At 48.8% G+C, this 20,000-nt stretch overlaps 3 protein-coding genes and 1 long non-coding RNA gene across 4 annotated transcripts in view; 1 reads left to right on the top strand and 3 right to left on the bottom strand.

The window, feature by feature from the left end:
• The window catches only part of LOC121302162 (ADP-ribosylation factor-like protein 3), a 6,041-nt gene extending 4,782 nt beyond the window's left edge, over positions 1–1,259 (bottom strand). Inside the window, exons 1-2 of the mRNA XM_041231981.1 lie at positions 1,253–1,259; positions 1,115–1,212 (exon numbers count right to left, since the gene is read on the bottom strand). Of these exons, the coding sequence (XP_041087915.1) occupies positions 1,115–1,212; positions 1,253–1,259 (105 nt within the window). The remainder of the gene's footprint in view (positions 1–1,114; positions 1,213–1,252) is intronic.
• Positions 1,196–4,706, top strand: wbp1 (WW domain binding protein 1). The gene is made up of 5 exons (XM_041231859.1): positions 1,196–1,259; positions 1,359–1,452; positions 2,374–2,476; positions 3,016–3,183; positions 3,771–4,706. Exons 2-5 carry the CDS (start codon positions 1,390–1,392, stop codon positions 4,313–4,315), a joined length of 879 nt encoding a protein of 292 aa, XP_041087793.1. The 5' UTR covers positions 1,196–1,259; positions 1,359–1,389; the 3' UTR covers positions 4,316–4,706.
• Positions 4,707–14,032: 9,326 nt separating this feature from the next.
• LOC121302184 lies at positions 14,033–18,664 on the bottom strand. Its single transcript, XR_005947685.1, has 2 exons — positions 18,353–18,664; positions 14,033–14,761 (listed from the first exon to the last, which is right to left on the bottom strand). It is a non-coding gene; the product is annotated as an uncharacterized LOC121302184 (long non-coding RNA).
• Positions 18,665–18,997: 333 nt separating this feature from the next.
• Positions 18,998–20,000, bottom strand: part of LOC121302161 (VIP36-like protein) — a 13,305-nt gene continuing 12,302 nt past the window's right edge. The window contains exons 7-9 of the mRNA XM_041231980.1: positions 19,759–19,873; positions 19,430–19,549; positions 18,998–19,107 (exon numbers count right to left, since the gene is read on the bottom strand). Coding sequence (XP_041087914.1) covers positions 18,998–19,107; positions 19,430–19,549; positions 19,759–19,873 — 345 coding nt within the window. The remainder of the gene's footprint in view (positions 19,108–19,429; positions 19,550–19,758; positions 19,874–20,000) is intronic.

Genomic DNA, 20,000 nt, shown 5'->3' with positions numbered 1-20,000 from the left:
TACTGTTATGTACCTTTTGTAATCAATCCAATTATGTTTTTGAAAAAAATTAATAAAACACAGAAGTTTGCTTAATTCACACATCCGTGTTATAAAACACCGTATTAAATATGTGTGTGTTTTATTTTATAATCGCATTCACACTCTCCAACTTTAAAGCTAAAATTTCAATAATTGGAAATTTTATAATAATAATAATAATAATAATAATAATAATAATAATAATAATAACACAGATTATCACTCGTCTCAAATAAAATAAAATCTCCCATGCAGAATTAAACTGGCCATCGTGTTCCGACAGAAACGCTGCCCTCGACTGATTACAGTATAATCGTAAATCTCGAAAAACTGCTCACTTCTAAATCTTTTGTAGTCATTTTTGTATTACTTTAGTATAAATACATGTTAATTTGGATTCATATGCTGTTTTTTTCTGACTATGTGAACGAAAAGACACAAAAGCTCCCGTTTTCCCATTGGAAATAGTGATATTTTGAAATATCACTGTCCTGGTCACAAAAGCAAAGTTTGTGGGGAATAATAGCCATTTTCTATACTTTTGAGGCATAAGCAATTAGGAAATAACACTTACTACCCAGGAACAAAAAAAAAAAAAATTGCTACACGGTGTTATCAACACGCGTTCATTCTGCGCAGATTCTGCGCACAGTCGGACCAGTTTGACCAATCGGGCGCGTTCACGGAATCGTTCTAAGAAGATCATTGGCTAAACTGGTCAGATTCTGCGCAGAACGATCTGCGTGAACGCTCCCTGTTATCGTGCGTTGTTGCTGTGTGATAACGGCGCCAGCCTGGCTCTAAAGCGATACAGTGCTAGCGTTATCAGCCCTACCGGGAGAACTGGGCGCGTCCCGCTTTTCAGGTTTAAATTTCAATTTAAAAAAATCATTTTAGTTTTAAATTAAAAACGACACTTGTGTAGCCGTGGCGTGTTTTTCTGTCACTACACCTCAAGGAGGATACCTTTGCAGACGGCGTGACCGCATTACACCCCACTCGGGTTCTGCTTCAGGACAGACACCATCAATTAAATCACAAAAACAGAAACACACAACTAACACAACACGACTAAATAAATAATTACCAGTACCTGCCAAAGACAGCGAGGCAAGACCGGTTTGCGTCGCGTCTCTGTCCGCTTTCCTAACGGGACTCTTACCGCCCCCTGTCGGTCTAACTCCCCGCGGCCTCTGAGTCAGTACCACCCTTGCATTGATCGAGAACAAACAAAACATGTACTTATAATAACAACTAAACCATAATAATATTAGTAATAATTATTATTATTATTACAAGAAGTTATTTATTCTAAATAAACGCTTCTACATGAACAGCCCGGTGTTCCCCGGCCGGTAACCCAGAAAGATGGTGCGGACTCCCCGGGACTCGTTTCTCTGTCTGCTTTGTACAGGGGCCTGTTTGGTGCAGGTAAGCCCGGGTTGGGGTCCCCCGAGGTCGGCGGCGTCTTGTAGGTTAGTCCGTGGATCAAATAATATGAAGAGGCCCAATGTTGTGCGTTGTTTTTATTTTTAAGCTTTACTAAAATACCAGAGTTTCACATAACGACCGTGTTTAAAACGTCCTCCTTCCCCTTGCAAGCACGGTGTCCGCACGCCGTGTGTGTTACATGACGCATTTAAACACGCATTTTCGTTTCTTGTAGAAGACTGACAAACGTTTATAAACTTATTTCCGCATTATGTGGAGTCACAGTTATCGAGTATTATTTATTATCTATCTATCTATCTATCTATCTATCTATCTATCTATCTATATATATATATATATATAATATATATATATATATATATATATATATATTTAGAATAATAATAATTCTTTGGTAGCTGAAACGAAAACCATTGACACTTTTTGAGAATGTGGACGAAATAAATAACGTAGTGGAATATATAATACTGTATATATTCAAGACATTAGGAGGGGGGCGTTTTTTTTTCTGACAAAAATTATATTATGTGCATAACTAAATTAACACGTATATTGTGCATACATGTAAACATGGGGTGGGGTGGGGGGGGGGGGGGGGGGGGGAGGGGAGGGAGGGAGGGGGGGGGGGGGGTGGGGGGACCCTGAGCGAGTCACTGAACCTCCTTGTGCTCCGTCCTTCGGATGAGACGCAAAACAAACGAGGTCCTATTGGAAGCGACTCTGCAGCAGCAGCAGCAGTCGTTGATGAAGCAGAGTTCACCCCCCTAGTCTCTGTAAGAGTTAAACGCCTAGTTTGCTGATGAATGAACAGTCAGTACTGGAATTCCTCTGAGCCGGCCGGTCGCTCTGCAGCTGCGCTGTATGATTGGTTGTTTGATTGATTGCTCGTTTATTTTCCAGGGGAAGGAGTTCTGTTTTGGGGAGAACAGGGAGCCCTACCGCTGTGAGATGGGGTACTGCTGCGGAGAGACCGAGTGCTGCACCTACTACCATGAGCTGTGGTGTACGTGGAAGACAGTTTGTCATGCTTCTATTATTATTATTATTATTATTATTATTATTATTATTATTATTGAAATGATCAGGAGCCAGGAGTTTGAGCAGGGTTAGAAACTCACACTAGCCCTGCTGCTGCTGCACCCAGTCCTGGGGTTCAGAGCTCCCCTCAGTGAAGTCTAGTATTATTAATATTGAAATGATCAGGAGCCAGGAGTTTGAGCAGGGTTAGAAACTCACACTAGCCCTGCTGCTGCTACACCCAGTCCTGGGGTTCAGAGCTCCCCTCAATGAAGTCTAGTGTTATTATTATTATTATAAATTATGATTTATTATCATTAATTCATCATTTACCAGGTGCTTTTATCCAAAGCGATTTACAGAGATTAGGGCTTGAACTCTGCATCAACAACTGGAAAAACCTGGAACTGGTGAAACTGCTGTGCAATAGGAGTTTTATTCCCATCCCTGCTCTCTCTATCTCTCTCTCGCCCCCTCTCCCTCTCCTCCCTTTCTCCCCTCTCTCCCCCTCTCTCTCCCCTCCAGGGTTCTGGCTGGTCTGGACTGTCATTATCCTCCTGAGCTGCTGCTGTGCGTACCGACACCGCAGGCTGAAGCTGCGACTCCAGCATGAGCAGAGGCAGCGGGAGATCAGCCTCATGGCATACCAGGGAGCCTCGAGCACCTCCACCCCCCTGGCACCCATCACCCTCCGTGAGTACAGAGAGCCGACTCTGTAGGGTCGCAAAATAAAGTGCAGAGATGTCAGAGACAATCAATCGCCACCGATCGTTGCATCAAAGGTTTATTGCAGTGGTCATCAAAATACAGAGCGCTCCGGAGAATAACAGTCACTTCATCAGTAACCAGTGTATTCTGCCTGGGTAAAGCACATACATGGGTTATATATGTTTCACACAAAATTCCTTGCTCCTATCAGGATTTGGCACGCAGCACACAATTCCTTTGTCCTTACCCCCTAAACATGCCCCCTCTCTCAGTTTAACCAATGGATAGCCATAGTATTAACCTATTAACCATAGTACAATGGTGTACTGGAACATTCTGCCCTTCCCCCCCTTTCACAAATTCCTCACTAAACATTGTAAAACCACACCCAATGATTGTTGGTTCCTTCAACTCTAACCCCCACCCTGACCCTGACCCTGACCCTGACATCACCCTCCTTAAACACAGAGGACCCGACCTGACCTGACCCTGACCCTGACATCACCCTCCGTGAGTACAGACCCCTTGGCCCCCACCCCAGATTTATTTGCTTTCTTATTTGCTTATTTTAGGATTGTGGTCGAGCTTTAAGCTCCCCGCTTATGACGAGGTAGCGGGCCACCCCCCCACCCCGCCCCCGCCTTACTCCCCTGAACAGGACGCGGATCCCGCAGTGATGTTAGTGACATCACTGACGCAGCAGCAGCAGCATCATGAAGAGGAGTGGGAGGGGGCAGAACCCGGCACCCTGCATCGTGACACGCCAGCAGAGGGAGGAGCCAGAGCGGGAACCAGTCACGGAAGGGAGAACTGTCTCTCCCGCAGCTCAGTGCGAGTGGAGTCCACTCCCCAAGGGGAGGGGGAAGGGGAGGAGTCCAGCGACACTGGCAGGCGGAGGAGGCACATGACAGGAGATTCTGGGATCGAGGTGTGCGCATGCCGCGGGGATGGGGACCCCTGCCTGGAGGAAGATGCAGGGGGGGAAGGGAGGCTGTGTCAGGGGATGGCTGGGGAGTGCTGTGAAGCCAGCAGCCTCAACACCAAGCAGCAGCAACGAGACCGAGCGAGCAGCCAGCAAGACACCCGACCTGGGGAGCCTGAACAGAACGGGCTTTAGAGACTCGAGGAGCCCGAACAGAACGGGCTTTTGAGACCCAAGTGTGCATGTGTGTGTGTGCGTGTGTGTCACTGTCAGTCTTTTACGTTCTAGCTTCTGTTGGTTATTTGATTAGAAATTAGAAATCAGAGTTTCAGGTTTGTTTTTTTGTTGTTTTTTTCAAGTTACTGTCGTTTTTAATTCCCTTCTTTTTTCTTTCTTTGTTGAATAGATTTTTAAATTTTGATTTTTACTGCGTTATTTAGACCAGATGAGAATCAGACTCCCCTTGCACAGGGGTGAGTTTGAGCTTCTTACTTACACACACTGGGGCTCATCAAGCTGCTAGTAAAACCTGGAGTGGAGTTGAATAGAATGGAATGGAATGGAACGGGGGGGGGGGTAATTTGTTAATTTGTTTGAACAGCAAACCATTACACAAAAAAAAAAAAATTGATTTTTTTTCATCAAAGTTATTTGTTTGTGTTCATTTCATTTCTTCCTTTTTTATTTTTCTTCTCTCTGAGCCCCATTTGTGTTTTATAAAGCTGAAGGGGGTTCAGGCCGCTGCACGGCACACCAGGCAGGGAGACTCGGGGGTTTGATACAGCCCCTCAAACCAGGTCTCCCGGGGGTCTCCTGGAAGCAGGATTCAAGCCGCGGTTCATGAGAGAGCGGCTCTGTGTTCCCTCGGGTTCGGCTTGTGTTATGGAGAGAGTGAGTGTGAAAGTCCAGTCCAGTTCTTTTTTTGGACTGCGAATCTCGTTGTTTGATAAGGAAATTCCTTAAAGTGTACCCCCCCCCCCCTCCAAAACACAAATCTGTAACAAAACGCACTGTTGCGTTTGCCGTTCACTGCGTGTTCGTTTGAATGTTTTTTTCCAGTATGGTTAGTGGGCGTGGGAGTGGGCTCTGAGGCACTGGTTCCAGTATGCAAGCAAACGCAGCTTGAAATGTTTTCAGTGGGAAAAAAAAAGTGACCTTGTTAGGCTTAGATCAGTTTATATAACAGTCTTCATACTGCAGGGCTGAATTTCATGCAGGGTGCTCTCATATAGGGACAGATTGAAAAATAAAACAAAACAAAACCTTTTCTAATATTTGTATGTGTGTGTGTGTGTGTGTGTGTGTGTGTGTGTGTATATATATATATATATATATATATATATATATATAGTGGGGACAAGACTGCAAGCTAATGCATGATGACCTCAGGAGTCGGATGCTTTTTCCTCATGTAAAGCAGTGTGGGGTGGAGGGGAGAGAGTTTTGTAGAGTTGATTTTAATCACATGGCCATTGAAGGCTGTGGTAGTTGTCCTGTATGGAACAGCCCGACGCAGCGTGGGGGCGCACTGCACCTCGTTTAAATTTCGTGGATTTGTTTTTAGTCTTGCAGCTGTGTGCGAATGTGTCAGAACACCTCCAGATCTGTCATCGAGATCCTTCATATACCCGCCTGCATGGAAACCTCTGGGTGTGAGAATCTCAGTTTCCGCTCAGTAATCACTCATATAGAAACAATAGGCACTGGTGTGTGAAAATGTTCGACCGCTTTGTGCTTTAATCAGGCGTCTTAAACAACTTCTAAAACGTCTCCTGTGTTTTATCATGTGTGGCTCTGTGTTCCTTTACTCTGACTAGTTTAAATGAACTGCACGTGTGCTCTATTAAAGACATCCATTAAATGAGACAATCACTCACTCACCTGTTTTGCTCCAGATTTTCAGTTCCTGCGGTTTGATTTCAGAAGCACAGCAAATCAGAACCACAGAAGCAATGGGGTGTTGTGATACAGAAGCAATGGGGTGTTCTGATACAGAAGCAATGGGGTGTTGTGATACAGAAGCAATGGGGTGTTCTGATACATGAGCACGCTGCTGTGTAATATGCCTACATATATATGTATGTATATATATATTTTTTTCTGAAGTTATGGGGAAATATGCTAATGTTACATTTTAAAATAAAGAAAATCAGTTTAGCAAAAAGAAAATTTGAGTTAATCTTGACAGGCTGTCAGTTCAGCATTGCACACTCGGGCGCTGATTTCAGCGAGAAACGTCTCGCACTGGTGCTGCAGTGCTGTGCAGCCGGTTTGAGACTCAAAAATATAAAAAATAAATAAATAATCACTTCTCAATGTTAACTGCATTCTTCATGGAAACTTCGGAACCAAAGACAATTATTATTATTATTATTATTATTATTATTGTTATTATTATTATTATGTGTTTATTTAGCAGATGCCTTTGTCCTTTGTCGCTCACAACAGCGTCTCCCCCGAGACGGAGCACAAGGAGGTTTAGTGGCCTTAAGAACGTTATTCCACGTTCCACAGCTATGGCTAGCATCGTTTTCTCTTTTCCTTTAAGGATAATGTCTGGTTGCATGAGAATTAAGGGCTGGAGATGAAAGGCGAATGGACAGACAGGCGGGCAGGCAGGCAGTGTCGGCTTTCAAATTCTTTATCGGCTGTTCGAGTGTTGCGAAAGTTAACGTAGGGAAACATTTAACCTTTTTATAAATCTGTTATTATATCAGTCTTGTAGCAGATGCTTTTGTCCGAAGCGACTCGCAGAGACCAGAGGGTTGGACTCTGCATCAGAACTGCTGCTGCTGCTGCTGCAGTCACTTCGACAGGAGCTCGTTTTTACATCTCATCATATTATACATAACAGCACAAGCCTCTGCTCAGCTCTGCCAGATGCAATATTATACGATGCAACATCTATCTGTCTGTCTGTCTGGTTCAGTCCTGGGCTTCTCTCACTCCCTTAACAATTGCCTTAACCACAAAGCGAATGCAGTTGATCTGTTAAATATATTGTCTTTCTTTATTGTAAGAATAAAGTGAATGAGTGCTAAGACAAGACATGTGATCATTTCTAGAAGTTATTGTTGCTGTCATTTATACCTTCCTCTGCAATGTGCTGCACCCTGCACTGGACTGACACAGCTAGCTGTGTTTATACTCTGCACTGACTGGAGGAACAAACCGGGAGCTCTAGCAAGACCCTGTCCTGTCCCTGGCACGCTGTCCTTCCTCGCTGGCAGTGTATTGAGGTGACCGGACCGGACGCTGCTGTTCTTGTAGTTTATTGCGGTGACTCAGTGAGCGGACGCTGCTGTTCTTGTAGTTTATTGAGGTGACTCAGTGACCGGACGCTGCTGTTCTTGTAGTTTATTGAGGTGACCTGACCAGACGCTGCCGTTCTTGTAGTTTATTGCGGTGACTCAGTGTCCGGACGCTGCCGTTCTTGTAGTTTATTGCGGTGACTCGGTGAGCGGACGCTGCCATTCTTGTAGTTTATTGCGGTGACTCGGTGAGCGGACGCTGCCGTTCTTGTAGTTTATTGCGGTGACTCGGTGAGCGGACGCTGCCGTTCTTGTAGTTTATTGCGGTGACTCGGTGAGCGGACGCTGCTGTTCTTGTAGTTTATTGCGGTGACTCGGTGACCGGACGCTGCTGTTCTTGTAGTTTATTGCGGTGACTCGGTGACCGGACGCTGCTGTTCTTGTAGTTTATTGCGGTGACTCAGTGACCGGACGCTGCTGTTCTTGTAGTTTATTGCGGTGACTCGGTGAGCGGACGCTGCTGTTCTTGTAGTTTATTGCGGTGACTCGGTGACCGGACGCTGCTGTTCTTGTAGTTTATTGCGGTGACTCGGTGACCGGACGCTGCTGTTCTTGTAGTTTATTGCGGTGACTCGGTGACCGGACGCTGCTGTTCTTGTAGTTTATTGCGGTGACTCGGTGACCGGACGCTGCTGTTCTTGTAGTTTATTGCGGTGACTCGGTGACCGGACGCTGCTGTTCTTGTAGTTTATTGCGGTGACTCAGTGACCGGACGCTGCTGTTCTTGTAGTTTATTGCGGTGACTCGGTGACCGGACGCTGCTGTTCTTGTAGTTTATTGCGGTGACTCGGTGACCGGACGCTGCTGTTCTTGTAGTTTATTGCGGTGACTCGGTGACCGGACGCTGCTGTTCTTGTAGTTTATTGCGGTGACTCGGTGACCGGACGCTGCTGTTCTTGTAGTTTATTGCGGTGACTCGGTGACCGGACGCTGCTGTTCTTGTAGTTTATTGCGGTGACTCGGTGACCGGACGCTGCTGTTCTTGTAGTTTATTGCGGTGACTCGGTGACCGGACGCTGCTGTTCTTGTAGTTTATTGCGGTGACTCGGTGACCGGACGCTGCTGTTCTTGTAGTTTATTGCGGTGACTCGGTGAGCGGACGCTGCTGTTCTTGTAGTTTATTGCGGTGACTCGGTGACCGGACGCTGCCGTTCTTGTAGTTTATTGCGGTGACTCGGTGACCGGACGCTGCCGTTCTTGTAGTTTATTGAGGTGACTCGGTGACCGGACGCTGCCGTTCTTGTAGTTTATTGCGGTGACTCGGTGTCCGGACGCTGCCGTTCTTGTAGTTTATTGAGGTGACCCGTGACCGGACGCTGCCGTTCTTGTAGTTTATTGCGGTGACTCGGTGACCGGACGCTGCCGTTCTTGTAGTTTATTGCGGTGACTCGGTGAGCGGACGCTGCCGTTCTTGTAGTTTATTGCGGTGACTCGGTGACCGGACGCTGCCGTTCTTGTAGTTTATTGCGGTGACTCGGTGACCGGACGCTGCTGTTCTTGTAGTTTATTGCGGTGACTCGGTGACGGACGCTGCTGTTCTTGTAGTTTATTGCTGACTCGGTGACTGGAAGCTGCTGTTCTTGTAGTTTATTGCGGTGACTCGGTGAGCGGACGCTGCTGTTCTTGTAGTTTATTGCGGTGACTCGGTGAGCGGACGCTGCCGTTCTTGTAGTTTATTGCGGTGACTCGGTGACCGGACGCTGCCGTTCTTGTAGTTTATTGCGGTGACTCGGTGACCGGACGCTGCCGTTCTTGTAGTTTATTGCGGTGACTCGGTGACCGGACGCTGCCGTTCTTGTAGTTTATTGCGGTGACTCGGTGACCGGACGCTGCCGTTCTTGTAGTTTATTGCGGTGACTCGGTGACCGGACGCTGCCGTTCTTGTAGTTTATTGCGGTGACTCGGTGACCGGACGCTGCCGTTCTTGTAGTTTATTGCGGTGACTCGGTGACCGGACTGCTGTTCTTGTAGTTTATTGCGGTGACTCGGTGACCGGACGCTGCCGTTCTTGTAGTTTATTGCGGTGACTCGGTGACCGGACGCTGCTGTTCTTGTAGTTTATTGCGGTGACTCGGTGACCGGACGCTGCTGTTCTTGTAGTTTATTGCGGTGACTCGGTGACTGGAAGCTGCTGTTCTTGTAGTTTATTGCGGTGACTCGGTGAGCGGACGCTGCTGTTCTTGTAGTTTATTGCGGTGACTCGGTGACCGGACGCTGCTGTTCTTGTAGTTTATTGCGGTGACTCGGTGACCGGACGCTGCCGTTCTTGTAGTTTATTGAGGTGACTCGGACCGGACGCTGCCGTTCTTGTAGTTTATTGCGGTGACTCGGTGACCGGACGCTGCTGTTCTTGTAGTTTATTGAGGTGACTCGGTGACCGGACGCTGCCGTTCTTGTAGTTTATTGCGGTGACTCGGTGACCGGACGCTGCCGTTCTTGTAGTTTATTGAGGTGACTGCGGTGTTTATTGCGGTGACTCGGACGGACGCTGCCGTTCTTGTAGTTTATTGCGGTGACTCGGTGACCGGACGCTGCCGTTCTTGTAGTTTATTGCGGTGACTCGGTGACCGGACGCTGCCGTTCTTGTAGTTTATTGCGGTGACTCGGTGAGCGGACGCTGCCGTTCTTGTAGTTTATTGCGGTGACTCGGTGAGCGGACGCTGCTGTTCTTGTAGTTTATTGCGGTGACTCGGTGAGCGGACGCTGCCGTTCTTGTAGTTTATTGCGGTGACTCGGTGACCGGACGCTGCCGTTCTTGTAGTTTATTGCGGTGACTCGGTGACCGGACGCTGCGTTCTTGTAGTTTATTGCGGTGGACGCTGCTGTTCTTGTAGTTTATTGCGGTGACTCAGTGAGCGGACGCTGCTGTTCTTGTAGTTTATTGCGGTGACTCGGTGACCGGACGCTGCTGTTCTTGTAGTTTATTGCGGTGACTCGGTGACCGGACGCTGCTGTTCTTGTAGTTTATTGCGGTGACTCAGTGACCGGACGCTGCTGTTCTTGTAGTTTATTGCGGTGACTCGGTGACCGGACGCTGCTGTTCTTGTAGTTTATTGAGGTGACTCGGTGACCGGACGCTGCCGTTCTTGTAGTTTATTGCGGTGACTCGGTGTCCGGACGCTGCCGTTCTTGTAGTTTATTGCGGTGACTCGGTGAGCGGACGCTGCCGTTCTTGTAGTTTATTGCGGTGACTCGGTGACCGGACGCTGCCGTTCTTGTAGTTTATTGCGGTGACTCGGTGACGGACGCTGCCGTTCTTGTAGTTTATTGCGGTGACTCGGTGACCGGACGCTGCTGTTCTTGTAGTTTATTGCGGTGACTCGGTGACCGGACGCTGCTGTTCTTGTAGTTTATTGCGGTGACTCGGTGACCGGACGCTGCTGTTCTTGTAGTTTATTGCGGTGACTCGGTGAGCGGACGCTGCTGCCGTTCTTGTAGTTTATTGCGGTGACTCGGTGACCGGACGCTGCCGTTCTTGTAGTTTATTGCGGTGACTCGGTGACCGGACGCTGCCGTTCTTGTAGTTTATTGAGGTGACTCGGTGACCGGACGCTGCCGTTCTTGTAGTTTATTGCGGTGACTCGGTGAGCGGACGCTGCCGTTCTTGTAGTTTATTGAGGTGACGGACCGGACTGCCGTTCTTGTAGTTTATTGCGGTGACTCGGTGACCGGACGCTGCCGTTCTTGTAGTTTATTGCGGTGACTCGGTGACCGGACGCTGCCGTTCTTGTAGTTTATTGCGGTGACTCGGTGAGCGGACGCTGCCGTTCTTGTAGTTTATTGCGGTGACCGGACGGACGCTGCCGTTCTTGTAGTTTATTGCGGTGACTCGGTGAGCGGACGCTGCCGTTCTTGTAGTTTATTGCGGTGACCTCGGTGTGCGGACGCTGCCGTTCTTGTAGTTTATTGCGGTGACTCGGTGACCGGACGCTGCGTTCTTGTAGTTTATTGCGGTGACTCGGTGACCGGACGCTGCCGTTCTTGTAGTTTATTGCGGTGACTCGGTGACCGGACGCTGCCGTTCTTGTAGTTTATTGCGGTGACTCGGTGTCCGGACGCTGCCGTTCTTGTAGTTTATTGCGGTGACTCGGTGACCGGACGCTGCCGTTCTTGTAGTTTATTGCGGTGACTCGGTGACCGGACGCTGCCGTTCTTGTAGTTTATTGCGGTGACTCGGTGACCGGACGCTGCCGTTCTTGTAGTTTATTGAGGTGACCGGACGCTGCCGTTCTTGTAGTTTATTGCGGTGACTCGGTGAGCGGACGCTGCCGTTCTTGTAGTTTATTGCGGTGACTCGGTGACCGGACGCTGCCGTTCTTGTAGTTTATTGCGGTGACTCGGTGAGCGGACGCTGCCGTTCTTGTAGTTTATTGCGGTGACTCGGTGACCGGACGCTGCCGTTCTTGTAGTTTATTGCGGTGACTCGGTGACCGGACGCTGCCGTTCTTGTAGTTTATTGCGGTGACTCGGTGAGGAGCGGACGCTGCCGTTCTTGTAGTTTATTGCGGTGACTCGGTGACCGGACGCTGCTGTTCTTGTAGTTTATTGCGGTGACTCGGTGACCGGACGCTGCCGTTCTTGTAGTTTATTGCGGTGACTCGGTGACCGGACGCTGCCGTTCTTGTAGTTTATTGCGGTGACTCGGTGACCGGACGCTGCCGTTCTTGTAGTTTATTGCGGTGACTCGGTGACCGGACGCTGCCGTTCTTGTAGTTTATTGAGGTGACTCGGTGACCGGACGCTGCCGTTCTTGTAGTTTATTGCGGTGACTCGGTGTCCGGACGCTGCCGTTCTTGTAGTTTATTGCGGTGACTGCCGTTCTTGTAGTTTATTGCGGTGACTCGGTGAGCGGACGCTGCCGTTCTTGTAGTTTATTGCGGTGACTCGGTGAGCGGACGCTGCCGTTCTTGTAGTTTATTGCGGTGACTCGGTGACCGGACGCTGCTGTTCTTGTAGTTTATTGCGGTGACTCGGTGACCGGACGCTGCTGTTCTTGTAGTTTATTGCGGTGACTCGGTGACCGGACGCTGCTGTTCTTGTAGTTTATTGCGGTGACTCGGTGTCCGGACGCTGCTGTTCTTGTAGTTTATTGCGGTGACTCGGTGACCGGACCGGACGCTGCTGTTCTTGTAGTTTATTGCTGCTGTTCTTGTAGTTTATTGCGGTGACTCGGTGACCGGACGCTGCTGTTCTTGTAGTTTATTGCGGTGACTCAGTGACCGGACGCTGCTGTTCTTGTAGTTTATTGCGGTGACTCGGTGACCGGACGCTGCCGTTCTTGTAGTTTATTGCGGTGACTCGGTGACCGGACGCTGCCGTTCTTGTAGTTTATTGCGGTGACTCGGTGACCGGACGCTGCCGTTCTTGTAGTTTATTGCGGTGACTCGGTGACCGGACGCTGCTGTTCTTGTAGTTTATTGCGGTGACTCGGTGACCGGACGCTGCTGTTCTTGTAGTTTATTGCGGTGACTCAGTGACCGGACGCTGCTGTTCTTGTAGTTTATTGCGGTGACTCAGTGAGCGGACGCTGCTGTTCTTGTAGTTTATTGCGGTGACTCGGTGACCGGACGCTGCTGTTCTTGTAGTTTATTGCGGTGACTCGGTGACCGGACGCTGCCGTTCTTGTAGTTTATTGCGGTGACTCGGTGACCGGACGCTGCTGTTCTTGTAGTTTATTGCGGTGACTCGGTGACCGGACGCTGCCGTTCTTGTAGTTTATTGCGGTGACTCGGTGACCGGACGCTGCCGTTCTTGTAGTTTATTGCGGTGACTCGGTGTCCGGACGCTGCCGTTCTTGTAGTTTATTGCGGTGACTCAGTGAGTGCTGTTCTTGTAGTTTATTGACTCGGGTGACCGGACCGGACGCTGCTGTTCTTGTAGTTTATTGCGGTGACTCGGTGTGCGGACGCTGCTGTTCTTGTAGTTTATTGCGACTCGGACGGAAGCTGCTGTTCTTGTAGTTTATTGCGGTGACTCGGTGAGCGGACGCTGCCGTTCTTGTAGTTTATTGCGGTGACTCGGTGAGCGGACGCTGCTGTTCTTGTAGTTTATTGCGGTGACCGGACCGGACGCTGCTGTTCTTGTAGTTTATTGCGGTGACTCAGTGACCGGACGCTGCTGTTCTTGTAGTTTATTGCGGTGACTCGGTGTCCGGACGCTGCTGTTCTTGTAGTTTATTGCGGTGACTCGGTGTCCGGACGCTGCTGTTCTTGTAGTTTATTGCGGTGACTCAGTGAGCGGACGCTGCTGTTCTTGTAGTTTATTGCGGTGACTCGGTGAGCGGACGCTGCTGTTCTTGTAGTTTATTACGGTGACTCAGTGACCGGACGCTGCTGTTCTTGTAGTTTATTACTGTCCCCTACACAAGGACTACCGTCACAGACAGTGTCGAATTTTAATCCAGAGATTCGTTTTTTTTTTTTTTGTCTGCTATGTAGTATAAAGGCATTTCAGAGGGCTGGGTCTCATCAACATCAGGGTCTAATGCTGTATATTATAAAGACATTTCAGAGAGCTGGATCTCATCAATATCAGGGTCTAGTGCTGTGTATTATAAAGACACTTCAGATCACATTATAAACGAGACAGGCTTTAGCAGAAGTACAAATAAAAACAGGATTGGTGTTTATTTAGGTATGGAGGGAGAAAGGAGCTGAAAAAAAACTACAGGAAAATCAATCAATCAATCAATCAATCAATAAATAAATAAATAAACCAGTGCAATTTCACAGCCAAGACACATCACAGGAGGAGGACCATGCAGGACTTTCAACAACTCATTCAGATACAATGACTTAACACTGCAAGCAATACCACTACTAATAATACCAATAATAAAACAGCACAGCCGTTCCGAGTGCTGGAATACACGCTGTATCAGACTGCAAACCAAGACAGAAAGTGCTCTGTATATAAACACACACAGACACGCGTGTCCGTTTGTAACAGTCCTTCCTCGCGAATCCCGCAACGCGTCGGTCTTGTTTCTGATGGCGTTGCGTGTTCAGGAGGTACGTAGGGGTCTTTATCGGGGTGTGCGCAGGGTCGCAGGTGGCGGGTCGCTTCCTGCTTTAAGAATCCAACTCCTTTTTCAAAATGAATTCTCCAGTGGGAGCTGATGTTTTTAGAGGCCGTCGTAACTGTGGCGATCGCACAGCTGCTTTCATTTCAAACCGACTTTAAAAATCAACTGACAAAGAAACAGACAGACAGACAGACACAGACAGACAGGCAGACAGGCGGCGAGTTCCAGAGAGTCACGAGTCGCTGCTGTTGTGTGAAGCTCATTTTAGCAGAACGCTGCAGATTGTTCAAAAATTGCAATGATGTGCTGGAATTGATCAAAAGGTTAAGGAATTGGGCAAAAAAAAAAAAAACACTGACACACACAGAGGCAGCTGTGAGGCAGGCACAAGTGGTTTCAAATAACAAACAAATACAGTAATTGCCAAGCAGTCTTCCTTGCTCTTAGTTTAAAATCCAAGCCTCCAGTGCATAGCAGCAGCTACATACAGATCTACAATTCACACAGTCTCCTCCCATACAATTCACACAGACAGTCTCCCCCCATACAATTCACACAGACAGTCTCCTCCCCATACAATTCACACAGACAGTCTCCCCCCATACAATTCACACAGACAGTCTCCTCCCCATACAATTCACACAGACAGTCTCCTCCCCATACAATTCACACAGACAGTCTCCCCCCCATACAATTCACACAGACAGTCCCCCCCCCATACAATTCACACAGACAGTCTCCCCCCCATACAATTCACACAGACAGTCTCCCCCCCATACAATTCACACAGACAGTCTCCCCCCCATACAATTCACACAGACAGTCTCCCCCCCATACAATTCACACAGACAGTCTCCCCCCATACAATTCACACAGACAGTCTCCTCCCATACAATTCACACAGACAGTCTCCCCCCCATACAATTCACACAGACAGTCTCCCCCCCATACAATTCACACAGACAGTCTCCTCCCATACAATTCACACAGACAGTCTCCTCCCATACAATTCACACAGACAGTCTCCTCCCATACAATTCACACAGACAGTCTCCTCCCCATACAATTCACACAGACAGTCTCCCCCCCATACAATTCACACAGACAGTCTCCCCCCCATACAATTCACACAGACAGTCTCCCCCCCATACAATTCACACAGACAGTCTCCCCCCCATACAATTCACACAGACAGTCTCCCCCCCATACAATTCACACAGACAGTCTCCCCCCCATACAATTCACACAGACAGTCTCCCCCCCATACAATTCACACAGACAGTCTCCCCCCATACAATTCACACAGACAGTCTCCTCCCCATACAATTCACACAGACAGTCTCCTCCCATACAATTCACACAGACAGTCTCCTCCCATACAATTCACACAGACAGTCTCCTCCCATACAATTCACACAGACAGTCTCCTCCCATACAATTCACACAGACAGTCTCCTCCCATACAATTCACACAGACAGTCTCCTCCCATACAATTCACACAGACAGTCTCCCCCCCTACAATTCACAGTCTTCAGAGGGGGTTATGTTAAAGTGGTGTCTGCCAGGAGGGGGTATGTTATAAGGGTCAGAGGGGGGTATGTTAAGTGGTGTCTTTTGTCAGCGGGGGCCGGGGCGTACTCCCCCGTGTTAAGTGTCTGTCCGCAGGAGGTATGTTAAGTCTGCTTGTTTGCATGACGAGACGGGGGGTATGTTAAGTGGGTGCCCCCCCTTCAGAGGGGGGTACCCCCCATACAATTCACACAGACAGTCTCCTCCCCATACAATTCACACAGACAGTCTCCTCCCATACAATTCACACAGACAGTCTCCTCCCCATACAATTCACACAGACAGTCTCCTCCCATACAATTCACACAGACAGTCTCCCCCCATACAATTCACACAGACAGTCTCCTCCCCATACAATTCACACAGACAGTCTCCTCCCCATACAATTCACACAGACAGTCTCCTCCCCATACAATTCACACAGACAGTCTCCTCCCATACAATTCACACAGACAGTCTCCTCCCCATACAATTCACACAGACAGTCTCCTCCCCATACAATTCACACAGACAGTCTCCCCCCCATACAATTCACACAGTCTCCCCCCCCATCAATTCACCAGTCTCCTCCCCATACAATTCACACAGACAGTCTCCTCCCCATACAATTCACACAGACAGTCTCCTCCCATACAATTCACACAGACAGTCTCCTCCCCATACAATTCACACAGACAGTCTCCCCCCATACAATCCTCCCCCATACAATTCACACAGACAGTCTCCTCCCATACAATTCACACAGACAGTCTCCTCCCCATACAATTCACACAGACAGTCTCCTCCCCATACAATTCACACAGACAGTCTCCTCCCATACAATTCACACAGACAGTCTCCTCCCCATACAATTCACACAGACAGTCTCCTCCCCATACAATTCACACAGACAGTCTCCCCCCATACAATTCACACAGACAGTCTCCTCCCCATACAATTCACACAGACAGTCTCCTCCCCATACAATTCACACAGACAGTCTCCTCCCCATACAATTCACACAGACAGTCTCCTCCCCATACAATTCACACAGACAGTCTCCCCCCCATACAATTCATACAATTCAGACAGTCTCCCCCCCATACAATTCACACAGACAGTCTCCTCCCCATACAATTCACACAGACAGTCTCCTCCCCATACAATTCACACAGACAGTCTCCCCCCCAATTCACACAGACAGTCCCCCCCATACAATTCACACAGACAGTCTCCCCCCCATACAATTCACACAGACAGTCTCCTCCCCATACAATTCACACAGACAGTCTCCTCCCCATACAATTCACACAGACAGTCTCCTCCCCATACAATTCACACAGACAGTCTCCTCCCCATACAATTCACACAGACAGTCTCCTCCCATACAATTCACACAGACAGTCTCCTCCCATACAATTCACACAGACAGTCTCCCCCCCATACAGTCTCCCCCCCATACAATTCACACAGACAGTCTCCTCCCCATACAATTCACACAGACAGTCTCCCCCCCATACAATTCACACAGACAGTCTCCTCCCCATACAATTCACACAGACAGTCTCCCCCCCATACAGTCTCCTCCCCATACAATTCACACAGACAGTCTCCTCCCCATACATCTCACACCATACAATCTCCTCCCCATACAATTCACACAGACAGTCTCCTCCCCATACAATTCACACAGACAGTCTCCTCCCCATACAATTCACACAGACAGTCTCCTCCCATACAATTCACACAGACAGTCTCCTCCCATACAATTCACACAGACAGTCTCCTCCCATACAATTCACACAGACAGTCTCCTCCCATACAATTCACACAGACAGTCTCCTCCCCATACAATTCACACAGACAGTCTCCTCCCCATACAATTCACACAGACAGTCTCCTCCCCATACAATTCACACAGACAGTCTCCTCCCCATACAATTCACACAGACAGTCTCCTCCCCATACATACAATACAATTCACACAGACAATCTCCTCCCCATACAATTCACACAGACAGTCTCCTCCCCATACAATTCACACAGACAGTCTCCTCCCCATACAATTCACACAGACAGTCTCCCCCCATACATTCTGCTTTCCTGTGAAGCAGGCTTTGCTCCTGTACTGTGTGAAGGAGGGCAGGGTTACACAGAGGCAAGTAAACCTGGTATAAAAACAAGACTGCTTTCACAAGAGACTGTGCCGTCAGACACACACACACACACAATACTAACAAATACATACAAGAGACTGTGCCGTCAGACACACACAATACTAACAAATACATACAAGAGACTGTGCCGTCACACACAATACGTACATAAATAAATACATACATACATACAAGAATGGTATCGATGGTACAGCTCGGTGTTTGTGCTTCTCGGTTCATTCGTATCCAGACCGATTCTTCCCTCTCCCCTCTCAGCACAGATTCTACGTCTACAGCGCCACTGTATTTAAACAGGACCTCCTGTCTATAGTGAACACTCCTCAGAAATCCCAATAGGACTGTATCAAGAAGCACAAACACAGCGACTCTGAGCTCAGCTTGCAGTTCAGCCCCCCGGTCAAACCCTCTTGCTGTCTTTCACTGCCCTTGCTATTACCCCATATCTCCCAGTCTCACTTTACTCCCTCACTCCCCTCCCCTCTCTCCCAGCTTCTCTACCCCCTCACTCCCCTCCCCTCTCTCCCAGCTTCTCTACCCCCTCACTCCCCTCACCTCTCTCTACCCCCTCACTCCCCTCACCTCTCTCCCAGCCTCTCTCTACCCCCTCACTCTCCTCTCATCTATCCCAGCCTCTCTACCCCCTCACTCCCCTCACCTCTCTCTACCCCCTTTGGGGGGGGGGGGACCAGTGAGGGGGGGGGGGGAGTGTGACCAGTGAGGGGGGAGGGGAGCAGGAGGTCGGAGAGAGGAGAGTATCTTAGCGAACAGGGAGAGCGACTTCTAGGAAGACCATCCGAATACTGGGGATCCTACTGGTCATACTACGTCGGGTCCTAAGACTTCTCTTTGTTCGTCCTTCTGTCTGTGCGCGCGGGGTACCTGAGTCCGATAGGACACGGCGCCCATGGACTCAGGCTGATCCAGCACTGCGGGGAGAGAGAGAGAGAGAGGGGTGGGGGTGGTGATTGAAGAACAACATTTTAATACATTAGGATGAGGGTGGGGTGAGTCACGGCACTCATGGGGAAAGGATGGACACCTGTTTGAGTGTGTCCTCTTGCAGCAGTGCAATGTTGTGTACTGTATGTATCCCTGTCCCTGTATGTCTCACCTCTCGCCATGCCTCCCCTGTCTCTGTCTCTCCCTCAGAAACCTCTCACCTGGTCCACGTTGTGTCCTGTCTCTCTCTCTCTCTCTCATGGACCTCTTATCTGGTCCATGTTGTGTCCCTGTCTCTCTGTCCCTCACCTCTCAGCAGCTCCCAGTTGTCCACACTGGGTATGAACACCTCCTTGTCCAGCAGCTCCTCCTCCTCGCTGCGCTCCACAGTCAGCTGGTACAGCTTCAGAGAGATCAGATCGTGGTTATCTGAGAGAGAGAGAGAAAGGAGAGAGGGACAGAGATGGTATATTCCAGTTCATTTGATACACTTAAAAATAAATTAAAAACGACAAACATAGAGAAAGACTTCTTTCGGCGTTTCAGCACTGTGCAGTTTCATCTTTCTGAATCAGTCTGTCCCATTACATGAAACACAGAACGCTGGAAAAGCAGAGAGAGAGAGTGAGAGACCCTACCTGAGAGATCTCCCGTCACCGAGGACGCCCCAAAGTAATACCCGAGAGGCAGCCTGACCCCCGGGACATCCAGACAGTCTCTCCACTCGTGCTTCCCGTCGATATCAATCATGACCTACGAGCAGGGAGGGAAGGAGAGGGCTGCTGAGACACTGGAGGCACTGCAGGCTGCCTCACACTGACTCTGCAAAGAGACACTTGTTTCTTTTATATTACTGTTAAAATGAGTCGTTTCGCAGAGA

Source organism: Polyodon spathula, chromosome 29 (assembly GCF_017654505.1).
Source record: "Polyodon spathula isolate WHYD16114869_AA chromosome 29, ASM1765450v1, whole genome shotgun sequence".
In the NCBI taxonomy this organism is placed as follows: domain Eukaryota; kingdom Metazoa; phylum Chordata; class Actinopteri; order Acipenseriformes; family Polyodontidae; genus Polyodon; species Polyodon spathula.
This window is presented reverse-complemented; position numbering and strand designations above follow the sequence as displayed.

Coding starts and splice junctions, on each gene's coding strand:
- wbp1 (XM_041231859.1), top strand. CDS start 1,390: ATGGTGCGGACTCCCCGGGACTCGTTTCTCTGTCTGCTTTGTACAGGG. Junction 2,477..3,015: donor CTACTACCATGAGCTGTGGT/GTACGTGGAAGA, acceptor TCTCCCCTCCAG/GGTTCTGGCTGGTCTGGACT. Junction 3,184..3,770: donor CCTGGCACCCATCACCCTCC/GTGAGTACAGAG, acceptor TGCTTATTTTAG/GATTGTGGTCGAGCTTTAAG.